This window comes from Artibeus jamaicensis, unplaced genomic scaffold (assembly GCF_021234435.1).
Source record: "Artibeus jamaicensis isolate MK-2021 breed Jamaican fruit bat unplaced genomic scaffold, CSHL_Jam_final scaffold_614, whole genome shotgun sequence".
NCBI lineage: Eukaryota > Metazoa > Chordata > Mammalia > Chiroptera > Phyllostomidae > Artibeus > Artibeus jamaicensis.
This window is the reverse complement of record NW_026522050.1, coordinates 2,832,067-2,846,065: the sequence shown is the minus strand read 5'-3', so window position 1 is coordinate 2,846,065 and position 13,999 is coordinate 2,832,067. Positions and strand designations below refer to the sequence as shown.

General features: G+C 50.8%; 3 protein-coding genes across 5 annotated transcripts; 1 reads left to right on the top strand and 2 right to left on the bottom strand.

The window, feature by feature from the left end:
* The first annotated feature begins 1,197 nt into the window (after positions 1–1,197).
* LOC119045496 (ubiquinol-cytochrome-c reductase complex assembly factor 3) lies at positions 1,198–1,898 on the top strand. Its single transcript, XM_053659251.1, has 2 exons — positions 1,198–1,437; positions 1,528–1,898. The coding sequence occupies exons 1-2, from the start codon at positions 1,318–1,320 to the stop codon at positions 1,669–1,671; spliced, it is 264 nt and encodes an 87-aa protein (XP_053515226.1). The 5' UTR covers positions 1,198–1,317; the 3' UTR covers positions 1,672–1,898.
* A 1,557-nt stretch (positions 1,899–3,455) lies between these two features.
* Positions 3,456–6,106, bottom strand: UBXN1 (UBX domain protein 1). Of its 3 annotated transcripts, none has more exons than XM_053659250.1 (10): positions 6,002–6,106; positions 5,811–5,898; positions 5,617–5,670; positions 5,426–5,532; positions 5,273–5,342; positions 4,848–5,039; positions 4,704–4,755; positions 4,471–4,584; positions 3,731–3,957; positions 3,456–3,594 (listed from the first exon to the last, which is right to left on the bottom strand). In XM_053659250.1, exons 2-10 carry the CDS (start codon positions 5,867–5,869, stop codon positions 3,480–3,482), a joined length of 990 nt encoding a protein of 329 aa, XP_053515225.1. In that variant the 5' UTR covers positions 5,870–5,898; positions 6,002–6,106; the 3' UTR covers positions 3,456–3,479. The 3 variants fall into 3 exon arrangements, with proteins under 3 accessions (XP_053515225.1, XP_036996161.2, XP_053515224.1); XM_037140266.2 differs by having other exon boundaries at positions 3,765–3,957; positions 6,002–6,082; XM_053659249.1 differs by having other exon boundaries at positions 5,438–5,532; positions 6,002–6,082.
* Positions 6,107–10,771: 4,665 nt separating this feature from the next.
* Positions 10,772–13,530, bottom strand: LRRN4CL (LRRN4 C-terminal like). The gene is made up of 2 exons (XM_037140155.2): positions 13,440–13,530; positions 10,772–12,945 (listed from the first exon to the last, which is right to left on the bottom strand). Exon 2 carries the CDS (start codon positions 12,938–12,940, stop codon positions 12,224–12,226), a length of 717 nt encoding a protein of 238 aa, XP_036996050.2. The 5' UTR covers positions 12,941–12,945; positions 13,440–13,530; the 3' UTR covers positions 10,772–12,223.
* Between the last annotated feature and the right edge of the window lie 469 nt (positions 13,531–13,999).

Below are 13,999 nucleotides of genomic sequence, written 5' to 3'. Positions count from 1 at the left end.
AGGTTAGAACACGTCTGATTCAAGTTGCAGGTTTGATCTCTGGTCAGGGCACCTACAAGAAGCGACCAATGAGCCCTGGCCGGGGTGTTCAGTTGGTTGCAGCGTCATCCATACTCCAAGGGGTTGCAGGTTCCATTCTGCATCAGGACACATGCCTAAGTTTGGCCTCCACGCCCAGTAGGGGCGCTGACGGTAGGTAACCCATGGATGTTTCTCTCTCACTTTCCTTTCCTCTCTCTAAAATCAATTAAAAAAAAAAAATAATAGGATTGAGCGCAGGCCTGCGAACCAGACAATCGCGGTTCAGTTCCCAGTCAGGGCACGTGCCTGGGTTGCAGGCCGGTTCCCTGCAGGCCAGTTCCCAACAGGGGACACACGAAAGGCAACCATACGTTGATGTTTCTCTCCCTCTCTCCTTCCCTTCCCCTCTAAAGATAAATAAAATATTTTAAAGTAATAATAATAATAAACAGGTGGTGAGGATTTTTTTTTTTTTAAAGCAACCAATTGCCCTGGCTGGTGCGGCTCAGTGGATTGACCACCGGCCTGAGAGCCACGGGGTCGCAGGTATGATTCCCGGTCAGGGCACACGCCTGGGTTTCAGGCCAGGTCCCCAGCTGAGGGGTGCGCAGAGGCAACCATGTATTGATGTTTCTCTCCTTCCCTTCCTCTCTAAAAATAAATAAATAAAATCTAAAAAAAAAAAGCAACCAATAAATGAATACCTAAGTGGAACAACAAATCAATGTTTTTCTCTAAAATCTAAAAAAAAAAGGAAAGACACGCACTCCCACTCCAGACTTCCCGACAACGGGCCCCGTGCTTTGCCTTGGGTGTCAAAACCTTTTTGTTGTTGTTGTTTTGTTTAAAGAAATAATAGGCAGCTTTTTTTTTTTTTTTTTTAGTTTTATTTATTTTTAGAGAGGGGGAGAGGGAAGGAGAAAGGGAGAGAAACATCAGTATCTGGCTGCCTCTCACGAGCCCACACTGGGGACCCTGCCTGCAACCCAAGCATGTGCCCCTACTGGGAATCGGACCCGCGACCCTTTGGTTCTCACGTCAGCACTCAACCCACTAAGCCACACAAGCCAGGGCCAAAACCTTCTTGACAGCTCAATCCTTTCGGCCAAATCTAGATTTAACACCCAGATGCTCTAGATTCTAAATGTTTCCTGATTAGTCCTCTCTAGCCCGGCCCCCTCTATGGTGTCCGCTGTGGGTCGCTCTAGCCTGTGCAGGAGGCGGTGAGACGCGCCCGGTGCGAGCCTTTCTAGACTTAGACTGCCTGAGGTCGCCTCGCTCATCCCGTGGTCAGCAATGGTGTCCTTGCGTAAAGCACTGATCACAGTTGCCATAGTGGGTGCGTGGGCTGGCGTGGGCTCCGCACTCTTTGTCCTGGTGACCCCGGGAGAGGAGCGGGTTCGGGCGATGCTAAAGGTGGGATCAGTGGAAATCAGAGTTGGGGTGGGTGGGCCAGCGGAGAGCATGGGGCCAGCCGGAACTGCCATCCTCTCTCCCTGCCCTCAGGAGATGCCGGGACAGGACCCGCGGAGCAGGGAAGAAGCGGCCAGGACCAAACAGTTAGTGCTGGCCACTCTGCAGGAGGCAGCTGCCACGCAGGAGAACGTGACCTGGAGGAAGAACTGGGTGAGCAGTGGAAAATCAACGTGATCCGGGATCCAAACCGGTGGGTGTTGGGAGCTGCGCTCTGGCACCGGAGTCCGAGGCCGCTTTTTTTTCCCCATGGACCTGGCCGGTAGCCCAGGCCGCGGAGCTGCTGCCGAGTGAGCACGTTGCCCCCAAACCCTGCACTGACTGCGCATTCACGTTCTTATCGCTGGCCAGAGTTATCAGACGTGGTGAACTGAAGGGATCAGTAAATCGTGTTCCTCAACCCAGAGAGTGAGCCGTGCGGTCTGACGCTCGTAAATGCCTGGAGTTCTGGGGGTCGGTTCTGCGGGAGGGGATAACTGCAGCTTCCGCCTCGCCTGTTCCCCACGTGAGGCTGAAGCCCAATAGGCACAGTGACCATGTTTTCAAAACAGAAGCCAGTTCACGTGACCTGTTTGAACATACTTTTGGGGACATTCTTGTACTCAGAACTATATCGGAAAATCTTGTGGCAGTAGAGATGTCCGCTCAGATGACACTTAAGGTTCCTATCCTTTGAGTGAGGTTGGAGTGGGGCTTCTAGCACTTAACATGTGCCAGATGTCTCCTGTGGCCATTATTTAACCTTTGGAACCATTTGTTTGAAGTAGTGAAAGCGTGCTGAGTCGCATCTTAATTCCATCATGCTACAAAATCTGAGCCTCAGTCCTGTTCTTTAAAAGGTGGTAACTATCTTAAGGTCTGTCCTAAGGTTAATTTAGAACGGTAAGGTGCGATGTCCGGCAGAGCAGCCTGTCAATAGATAGTGGGGCTTTCCCCCCTTCCAGGTTTTCACTGGTTTTCCATGAGTCCACTCACAGAATCTACTGGAAAGGCCACTGAACGGATGGCAAACTGTCAGTGAAGGAACAGCCCCACAGTCCATTGCTTTTGTCTATTTTATATCCTGACAGTAGGAAAAAAAGGCTGCTTTATTAAATAAATTTAGCCAGACCACTAAGAACACTGAGGTATAAACCCAGATGTGAGTGTTGGAGCTGTTTTTGGCTGCTGAAATCACATCATATATGACCTTTACAGTGTGGTCCTTTCATAGGCTGGAAATGAGAAGAGTTTGCGGGAACCCTAGGCTGGTTAGCAGCAGCAGTGCAACTGGCTCTCATAAAGGTGTTTGGCAGTTCAGGGCCGGAACGCTAGAGGTGGGCTCCCCAGGTGTGAGTCCAGGATCTATAACCTGTGTCAGTGTGGCTAAGTCATATGGTTTAGTGTCCCAGTCTCTACAATGGGACAGTGGTACCCATTCATAGGTAATAGTACCTTCATATCCCAGTTCATGCATATAAAAGTACTTTAAAATGTGTGCTATTAAGTTTTAAATGCTTTTTAGTGCAGAAGTGATGTGCTTGTGAGAGTCACTAATGTTCCTCAACATTCAGAAACGTCTAGTAATTCCTGGGGACTGACTCAGTTCCAGGCACTGTGCTCAAGCACCTTTTACCCACATTGCGTAACCCACAACCACCCCACCGACGTGTGTGATCATGTCTGTTTCACTAAAGGAGGTAAGTAAGCTTAAGAAAGTACAGGCACACAGCTAACCAGAATTTCAGGCTTATGTAGCGCTTTACTCATAGGAGCAAGAGATGCTATCCACTATATTCCCCACCCCTAGTTCCTCTCCCCCTTCAACCTCCCCAGTAAACTAATCAGACCCAGAGATTAGAAACAAGTCTCTTTGTTAACATTAAGATAAGGAGTAATATTTACTCTAAAAGCACTCCCTTTAGAGTCTTCCTCTGCCTCAGTTTGGTCCCTCCCAGCCATTCAGGAAGGAGTCTGGCATATACAGAACGCAGAGGGTCTGTTTATTAGGAAGGAGATGTCAGTGCTTTATCAAAGACGAAGAGGTCAGATAAGGTGGGATAAAGCCTTCTCAGCTGGGACATTTCTTGGCCACAATGAGAACAGCAGAAGGCACAAGTCCTAAAGATGGAAGAAAAACAGGTTTAAACCACACATACCCATTTGTCCCCCAAAATTCCTGGCCTCACATCATCTCCACAAAGTCCCTTCTCTCTGCGTCCCTTCCTTCCTCTCTCAGGTATGTCCCCTATCGTACCCAAGTCCTGCTTCAGGTCCCCAAGTTGTCATACCCAGCTCCTGCAGGGGCCGCTCCATGTCGGCCTCTGAGAAGGCCCGCCGGGGGAAGCCACTGAGCAACTGCACAGGGTCCCGGCCCCCTCCGGGTTCCTCTCCACGGTGGAGCTCTACGTAGAGCCTAACAGCTGCCAGCTGTTCCCGAGCCCGGAAGGTCTGGGTCAGCGAGGTCCCATCTGGCAGCCTGACCTAGAGGGCAAGTGAAAGACTACAGTGAGTGTCAAAGCTGAGTGAGGCACCAAGTAAGGGAAAGAAGAGCAAAGCTGGCTCCTTCTCAGATCGAACCAACGTAACTACTATTAAAAGCACCTAATGAACAATTATTCAGGCTCTGCTTGACTAAGTACTGAACAGAAACATATTCCCTTGAAATTTAAGATGGACAAAGGCAAGATTACACAAAACTACCTGGATAAAATCCTCATCATAAATGAACGTTAGCTTTGCAAACAGCTGTGTAATAAACCCAAAGAAAGCATGAAGTGAATAAGTAATTGCTGAGTAAGAAAAAGATATGGATTTAAATAAGATTGGGCAAGTGAAATTTGATCTTTCCTAAGAGTAGAGGAGGTAGGTTTTCAAAAGCTCTTTACAAAGAAGGGAGAGGTCTGGCAAAGGAAACAGGACTGAAAGAAGCTCTGGGCTAGGCGCTTTCTAGGCCCATAGATGGTTCCCTGGAGCAAAGAGATCCAGAATCAGTACCTGTATGCGACACTGGTCGTACTCCCGCTTGGTGGGAGGCTCCTGGCTGGGAGAGGAGGGAACAGGCCCTGGCTCTGTTGGCGGGGATGGCTGAGAACTCACACCACCACCATACTGGAGAACAAAGTAAAACACCGCATCAGGCACTCGCCCACCCGCAGGAGAAACACTGTGAGCCCTCCTTTCCCGCCAATGCAGAAAATGGTATTAGCTCTCCCTACTCAATTACCTACCTTTTTGGCTCTCTCTGCTTTGTCTCTTTCAATCTTTTCTCTGACTCTCTGCCTGAAATGTGGACAGAAAGAAAGGTCAGGTGTTGAGAAAGCACATATTGATTCCTTTCACATGTCTCCTCCCACACCCCCAGCACCAGAGACCTGGCTGCTAACTCTTCGGCCTTTTCCCTCCTCCGCTCCTCCGCTGCCCGGCGCATCTCATCTTCCTGCAGCCGCTGTCTGGCAGCTGACAGCTCCTGCCCTTGTCTCCTGCGCTGCCGTTCCCGTTCCAACGCCTCCCGCTCCTCTCTTTCTTCGCGCTCCCGCTGTTTCTGGGCCACCAGCTCCAACATCCTGTGTGGCAAAAAGGAAAAAGCTCAAGAGAAATGAACATGGATTGGGAAGGTGAGTTTATGACAAAGGACTCAAAAAACAAACTCAGGAACCCGGTGATAAAAGATGAAAAAAAAAGAAAAGGAAGCGCCAAGCAAGGACGGAAAGAATGTGAAAAATCTGAGATTCTTGATTAGACTGTGTACTGGGTAGAGGTGGAAGGTGACCCTCAAGTATGCGCAACTGTTCCTTACCTCTTCGTCTGTTCCTGTCTTTCCTCTTCACTCAAGGAGGGTTTGCTTTCTTCCACGCCGGACCCGGGTCCTACAAACGAGTGATCGGTGTCATTACCCGTTCATCCTCCTCGGGCCCTCCTGAATAATCACCCCATGTCCCTCAGTCAGGACCTTCAGGGCCACCTTGCTCAGAGGAGGTGGGTTCCCGTCCTAGGATATGTCCGAGGGGAGTCGCTAGCGGCTCGTCCACATCAGGGTCGTCTTCATGCTCCATCAACCTGGCAAAGAAAGTCGGGAGGGAGGTCAACGTTGAGGCTGCCCCTCCCAGTCCCCAGTCCCCTGACACCGATGTGAGCGCTCACCAGTCCATCGCGGCCTCGATGCCCTGGTTCCCTGTGAGGGCCAGAGCCTTCTCCCTGAGGGCAGAAACACCGTGAATAGCGCCCACGAGCCATGGTGACGGTCAGGTTGGGGCGTAGAGCCTGAGGCCAGGCTGGGGGAAAGGCCTGGACACATCCGAGACCCCCGCGGGCCGGGGTTAGAGGGGCTCCCTTACGCGCGTCCCCTGGGGAAGCCCATCTCGATGAGGCTCTCCAGAGCCGTCAGCTCCGCCATGACGCCGCCAACGCCGCTTCCGCGGGGACCTGGGAGGACGAGAAGGAGGGCGGAGGAGGTCAGCGCGGGGCGCCCTTGGGCCGCGAGCAATCCCGCCCCCGACGGTGCAGACCGGGGCGTTCGCCTACTCACCTGACCACGGACCCGCCGCGGACACAGAGGAGAAGAAAGCAGAGAGGAAGCGGAACTGCCCGGATCTGTTTGGGTCACGTGGAGAAGGACGTGGACGGGTGCCGCGGAGAGTCAGAAAGCACAAGCCTGGCCCAGACCGGGTGTTCAGTGAGTTAGAGCGTCCTCTGGATGAGGAAGAGTTGTAGGTTTCACCTCTGGTCAGGGACATACAACGAATAACCAATAAATACACAAATGAGTGGAAAAACAAGTCAATCTCCATCTCTGCCCCCCATCTCTTTAAAATTATAAACCAGCCCTGGCCAGTGTGGTTGGAGCATTGTCTTGTAACTGAAAGGTTAAATGTTCGATGCCCCAGTCAGGGCACATATCTAGGCTGCAGGTTTAATCCTCGGTAGGGGCGCCAACGATCCCCCATTAGGGTGAGTACTGGAGGCAACCAACTGATGCTTCTCTGTTACTCTCTAAACAGAGATGTTTCTCTCCCTCTCTCTCTAAAAACAGTGAAAAAAATGTCTTTGGGTGAGGATCACAAATAAAAATAAATAAAATCGATTAAAAAAAGTTTAAAAATTACGGAAAAAAGAAAGCACAAACGTGAGCCTTCTGCCAGGAGCAGCCGGGCAGGGAAGCATCCTGTTAGAGTGGGATAGAGAAATGGCCCCTAAACCAGGGCGCCTGAGAGCTGTGGGGAGGGCGATACGGTGCTGAACCCATGGGTGGAAGGAAGCCAGTTCCTGATATGGTCCCTTGGTGCAGCCAGTTAAGAAGCTATTTGGCACTGTTTACCAATATTAGAAATGTGAATACTCTTTGACCTGCTCAGCCTCTTCAGGGAATTGAGTCTTTTGCAAAACACAGTATCTCACCCCATCATCACCTCCCTGCTTAAAACTCCAAGCCACCCCAATCACTTAGGAGAGGATTTAAATGCCAGTAGTTTGGCTTCCTCCTGCTGCACCCCCTTCTTTGGTAGAGCCCCATCTGTAAAGTGAGGATAACAACAGCACCTACCTCAGGTACCTGGCAAGACTGTGCTGTGTAAATGTGAGTAATTAGCAGTTTTACCTTCCACCACTTGCAGGTTACTTGTCCTTATTGCAAAACAGGCCCTCTCTCTTCTCCTGGCCTTTGCCCCTACCGGACCCTCTGCCTGGGTTGTCCTGCCTCTTCCGTGGGCTTGGTTAACTCTCAGTCAGTTTTTGGACTCTACTCTGGGTTTTCTTCTTTCCTTCTTTTATTTTTAAAAATATTTTATTTATCTATTTCTATAGAGACAAGAAGGAAGGGAGGAAGAGAGGGACAGAAACATCTCATGGTTGCCTCTGGTGTGCCCCCTACTGGGGACCTGGCGCGCAACCCAGGCATGTGCCCTGACCAGAAATTGAACCGGTGATCCCTTGGTTTGCAGGCTGGCACTCAATCCACTGAGCCACACCAACCAGGGCTTTCTTTCTTTCTTTAAATTTTTATAACTTGGACATCCGGCCAAGATGGAGGCATAGGTAGACACACTGTGCCTCCTCGAACAACCAAAATAACAACAACAAAAATTTAGATACAAAAAAGCAACCAGTACTGACAGAAAATTGAACTGTATGGAAGTCCGACAACCAAGGAGTTAAAGTAGACACATTTATCCAGATTAGTAGGAGGGGAGGAGTTGGGCAGCCAGGTGGAGAGGGGTCTCAGCAAAAAGTGGTGGCTGGCAGCCCCTGGGCATGCTGGGCAGCAGAGGGGGGGGGGCGACCCAGGGAGGCTGCAGATTGTGGAGGGGTGCTGGTGTGCAAGGTGGCTGGCGGACCCAGTGGTCCCACATTCGCATGCAGATAAACCAGGCAAAGCTGGGAAGTGAGACAGACTGAGCAACCCAGGGTCCAAGAGCAGGGAAATAAAGCCTCAAAACATCAATTGAAAACACCTGTGGGGGTTGAGGCAGCAGTGGGAGAAACTCCCAGCCTCATAGGAGAGTTCGTTGGAGAGACCCACAGGGTTCCAGGATGTACACAAACCCACATACCCCTGGTATGGGAAATCAGCACCACAGGGGCCAAATTTGCTTGTGGGAAGCAGGGGAAGTGACTGAAATCCAGCAGAGAGCAAAACAAGTGCCATTGTTCCCTCTTAGACCCCTCCGCACATCCATCATCACAACAGCCATGTGGGTGGCCCCGTCCAGGCGAACACCTAAGGCTCCACCCCTTACTACAAGGTGCGTCAAGACAAAAAAAAAATGGCCCAAATGAAAGAAGAGATCAAAACTCCAGAAAAAATACAACTAAGCCATGAAGAGATAGCCAACCTATCAGATGCACAGTTCAAAACACTGGTGATCAGGATGCTCACAGAACTGGTTGCTTTTAGTCACAAATTAGAGGAACAAATGAAGGCTAAACTAATTGAAATGAAGGGAAATGCACAGGAAACCAATAGTAATGGAAAGGAAACTGGGACTCAAATCAAGGGAGTGGACCAGAAGTAAGAAAGAAACAACCAAACAGAAAAGAATGAAGAAACAAGAATTCAAAAAAATGAGGAGAGGCTTAGGGACCTCCAGGACAACTTTAAACATTTCAACATTTGAATTATAGGGAGAAGGAGAAGAGGAAGAAGAACAAGTGGAAAAGTTATTTGAACAAATAATAAAGAAGAACTTCCCCAATCTGGCAAAGGAAATAGATTTCCAAGAAGTCCAGGAAGCTCAGAGAGTCCCAAAGAAGTTGGACCTAAGAAGAAACACACCAAGGCACATCACAATTACAATACCCAAGATTAAAGATAAGGAGAGAATCTTAAAAGCAGCAAGACAAAATGAGAGAGTTACCTACAAAGGAGTTACCATCAGACTGTCAGCTGATTTCTCAAAAGAAACCTTACAGGCAAGAAGGGGCTGGAAAGAGGTATTCCAAGTCATGAAAACCAAAGACCTACAACCCAGATTGCTCTATCCAGCAAAGCTTTCATTTAGAATGGAAGGGCAGATAAAGTGCTTCTCAGATAAGGTCAAGTTAAAGGAGTTCATCACCACAAAGCCCTATTATATGAAATGTTAAAGGGACTTATCTAAGAAAAAGAAGATAAAAAAATAGGTACAGTAAAATGACAGCAAACTCACAGTTGTTGTTTTTTTGAACAAACTCACAGTTATTAACAACCACACCTAAAACAAAAACAGAAACAAACTAAGCAAACAACTAGAACAGGAACAGAACCACAGAAATGGAGATCAGATGGAGGGTTATCAACAGGGGAGTGGGAGGAAGAGAGAGGGGGAGAAGGTACAGAGAATAAGTATCATAGACGGTAGGTAGAAAATAGAGGGGGGAGGTAAGAATAGTGTGGGAAACGTAGAAGCTAAAGAACTTATAAGTATGACACACGGACATGAACTAAAGGGGGGAATGTGGGTGGGAGGGGTGTGCAGCGTGGAGGGGAGTGAAGGGGGAAAATGGGACAACTGTAATGGCATAATCAAGAAAATATATTTTAAAAATTTTATAGCTTTATTTGAGCCAAAGTGATGGCATGGAGCAAGATTTCAAATGCTCCCCAGGTTTGCTTTCTCAGGGAAGCCCGTCTTGTCTATCCCCACCTCCCCACTCAGCTCCTGTAATTACCCCGTCAAGCATTTATACTCCTCCTGTATCGTCCTTGTGGATTACTTAGCCCACTACACAGGCCTTTACCAGGAGACACAGTACAAATAAGTCACTGATACTGATAATATATACACTAGAGGCTTTCTTTTTAAGATTTTAAAAACATTTTAATGGAGATCATGATGTTGACATTTGTTCCTCATTCCACATCATCTTCAGCCAAGCTCTGAGCACTTACAATTCTCCAGTTGTTGGACGCTTGGGCAGAAGCATCTGGGGCAGGGGCCATGGGAGAGTTTGCTGTGGCCCTTGGAGTAGCCGCGGTGGCTGTCCTCACACCGCGATCGCACTGGTCAGATGGTCTACGCCCTTTCCTACTCACCGTGGGCTACTAACTGTTCACCACGCTGTATTTCTTCAAGGAACAATTTCCGAACAGCTTCAGCACCTTTAAGGTCAGGTAACTTGGAAAGTCCAGCTCTCTCTTTGGCAAGCTTTTGTTTCTGTCTTCGTTCTTGCGGCCCGTTCTTGAAGTTGGGGTCACTCCGCCTCTTGCGGTCGAAGTCGATGCAGAAGTCGATGCAGTAGCCGATGAGGAGGCCCCCCGCACACGCCACCACCTTGTCTCCACCACGGCGAGGGGTCGGCAGCTGAGGGGGCCAGAGGAGAAGCCGCTGGCCAGGAACCCGCGGAGAGGACCGGACCGCGCGGCTGCAACTGGCTCTTGCCGCGAAGGGAGAGGAAAAGCGGAGCCCACCACTTCTGGCCCCGGCAGTCTACACACTATAGAGACTTTTCGGTGATGAATGCATATTTAATCATCACTACAACCCAGTGATACAGGTACCACGATTAGGCGGCACAGGAAGCAGACACAGGAAGATGAGATAATGTACCTAAGGTCACAAAGCCGGTGCCTGGCAGAGCTAGGAGTCAAACCCTCGTGAATTCAGTGAATGCAGTGCGTGTTCGCCAAACCACTACGCTAGGTGGCCTCTCCAAGGTGGAGCGCAGCGCGTCAGCCTTGAAATTGGGAAACTCGGGCCCAAATCCTATCTCGACTTCCTACATGTAGCTTCAAACCATTTAGGACCTCAAATTTCTCATCTGTGAAAGGGTCCATACCATCTGTTGAAATGATTGTAAAGATCGATAACACATGGGACACATGTCTTTTTCAATCAGATTTATTGAGATGACACTGGTTAGCAAAATCATACAGGTTCCAGGTGCACAATTCCACAACATATCTGTACAATGTATTGTGGAAGCATGTGTTTAATAATGAGGTAGTTAGCCCTCGTTATTTGCAAATGGATAAATGATGAGGATACAGTAAGCAAAGTAAAAAGGCACAAAGTATTCACTGGAGTGTGATGAGTGTATTCTATATAACGACCGGGTTCTAATTTATTTGAGAAGTCCAGTAATAAAAGAATGATTAAATTGTGTAGCACTGCCTCTTTGACCTACTGCCGAGCAAGTACCGTATCGAAACATGAACACCTGAGGATACACAAACAAGCATGTCCACAGCTAATACCACAGACTCAAGTTCCGACAGAGTGAGGGCTGCTGAGAGTTAAGGAGTGTCCTCCTGGGGAAGGTTATGCATCCTGCCCTGGCTGGTGTGACTCAGCGGACTGAGTGCTGACCAAATAGTTGCCGGTTTGATTCCCAGTCAGGGCTCATGCCCGGGGTGGGGGCTGGATCCAGGCCCCCGTTGGGGGAGTGAGCGAGGCAACCAACTGATGTTTCTCTCACACATGGATGTTTCTCTCCCTCTTTCTCTCTCCTACCCCCTCTCGGAAGGTAAATAAAAATCTTTTTTTTAATCAAAATTATGTTTATTACTCTGAAAAATAAGTATGTGGGCAGGGAGTTGAAAAGGATTATGAAAAATTAAATGTTTCCCTCTTGTTTCCGATAATACTGTTACAGGGGGTACACAGTAAACACAAATTGGGGGGAAGAGGAAATCCCTTGGTATTATTATTAACTTTTATTTATATCTTTTAATTGGCAAGCTTGACCCAGACAGCTGCTCGGGCTATCCTCTCCTCGCCACCCCATGCCGGTCATTTATTCTCATTTATTCGTCCCGGCCTGGGACGCAGTCGTGCGCAACCTCGGTGTCTAGACAAAAGGCAGGAGTCGTGGTCTCCCGCCCCAAACTCCCGTCTGTCCAGCAGCAGCTCACCCTCGAAGCCTCCCTGAAGCCCCCCACCGTGGCAGGCCCTTCTAGGGCGTATGGCGGGGGTTGCTAACTACAGCCAACAGGCCAGATGTGGCCCGGCCCTCACCTGTCGGGTCCCTGGGCTAAGAATGGTTTTTACATTTTTATAAATGGCTACCTGGTCATATAAGGACCTATATAACATCCTCGATTTTATCCTCTGGAACCGCAAAACCGAAATTGTTCATTATCTTGTCCTTGGAGAAAAACTTTGCCGACCCTGTTTTTCTACTCCTTCCCAACTTCAGCCAGGAGCACAGGTGACAGTCTGGGACCCGCAAGAACTCTCGCGGGGGGCACGGGGCGGCAGCGGCCCGCACCTCCTCCCGGAGCTCCGGCCGAGCTCCTGGGTGCGGGCTCTGCGCACCCAGCTGCACGCCGGCTGCTTCAGAGCCCCGCAGCGGGCGGGGTGACCGGGCGGGCGCGGCGAGGACAGCCGCAGCGCTGGCGCAGGCAGAAGTGCCAGACCAGGGCGCCGCAGCTCAGCAGGGCCAGCGCTGCTCCCACGCCCACGGCCGCGTGGACCAGGCTGCGGGGGCGGAGGGGCACGGCCACGGGGCCGCACGGCCCGAAGGCGGGGAGGCCCGCACCCTCGGGGCCCTCGCCACCCTCCTCGGGCACGCTGCTTACACCCGCCGCGTTAGCGGCCACCACGCAAACCACATAAGCGCCCCCGGGCTTCAGCCCCTTCAGTTCTGCTCGGCGGAAGGTAGAGTTGAGGGGCGGGCCCTTCTGGGGAGGCCCGCTGCCTTCCCAAAGCAGCAGCCAGTACTGGTGGACCGGGGAGGAGGGGGCACACCAGTGCACCACCGCGCTGCCGTCCTCTGCCACCACGTGCACTTCTCCCAGGCGTGGTGGGGCGGGCGGCTGCGCAGGGCTGGAGAGCCCCGGGCACAGGCAGGCCCTCGGGCCCGCCCTCTGCAGCTCTTCGCACGGGACCTGTAGGTGGCGGCAGCGGTCATAGTCACAGAGGACAGCAGGCAAAGGTGACCACATTATCTCATCTCCCTCTTCTTCTGAGTCTTGAGGGGCCAAGTGCTGCGCTCTGGGAACCAAGGAGAAGGCGACAGCCAGGAGCCACAGAAAGCAGGGAACGCCCAGCATGGAGTCTGGAAAGGGAGGGGATTCTGGGTCAGGAAAGGCTGCTGTGCCCCGACCTCTCCAGGCCGCCTGGCTCAACAAAACCCCTGGGGACCAGGGGACACTATTGGGGACTGAGAAAACAGGAAAGAGGAGGTAATGAGACCGACACACTCATTCGTCGACCAATTTCTGAAGAGCCTATGTGCTAGATTTCAGGCAAAAAAAGAATAAAATGTGTCGGACGGGAGACAGATGTGTGACCAGCAAGGTAGGAAGCAGGAGAAACAGTTAGTGAATAAATCAAGTGCTGGGAGGAGAAGAGGAGGAAAATATTTACTCAGCCAAGGGAGGAAAAGTGGAGTAATTCCCAGCTGCTATGCAGAGAGCTCTCAAAGAGAAAGGTCGGAGAGAACTGAAGGGGAAATAGGGAGCTCACGGCCCACTCACCACAGGAGGCCTGATCCTTGCCAGTTCCCCACCTGCCCCTGACCCTCCCAGGCCCCCACCCACAGCCTCTCACCAGTGTGGGGGCCTTGAAATATGCCCCCGGACCTCTGCGAATTTCAGGCCCAGGGTCCCCAGGAGCACAGGCTTCGCTGTCAGGTTTTGCGTCTTCAACTTCAATTCTGTTTTGCTTCGAAACTTTTATACCCTTAAGCTGTGATGTCACTACCTAGTCCCCCTCCTCCTGCCCCCCTTTCCTGGTGAGTGCCAAGAAGAGGGCTAGTCCCTTCAGAGGGTCTGAGTCACAGGGCCAGGAATCAGGGAAGCCACACGCTTGGGTTTCAGCTGGAGGCCAGGATGCCTGGGTTCTGAAAGGGGACTGGAATGTGGAAAGCAGCCAGGAGCTGAGAAACCAAAGGCTAAATCATGTGAAGGGATGAGAAGGGACACGAGGGGGGGGGCACCTGGTTGGTATCAGGGGAAAACAGCTGTGGACAGCATGTGGCTTGGGCCACAAAATGCTGTTTTGGTAAAAATCCTAACACTTCCCTGGCTGTCATTTCCTGCCTCCCGCCTCCCAGTGGACGACATAAAAGGAGGGGTGCAAAGGCCTGAATGATGTAGCCCAGCTCTCCA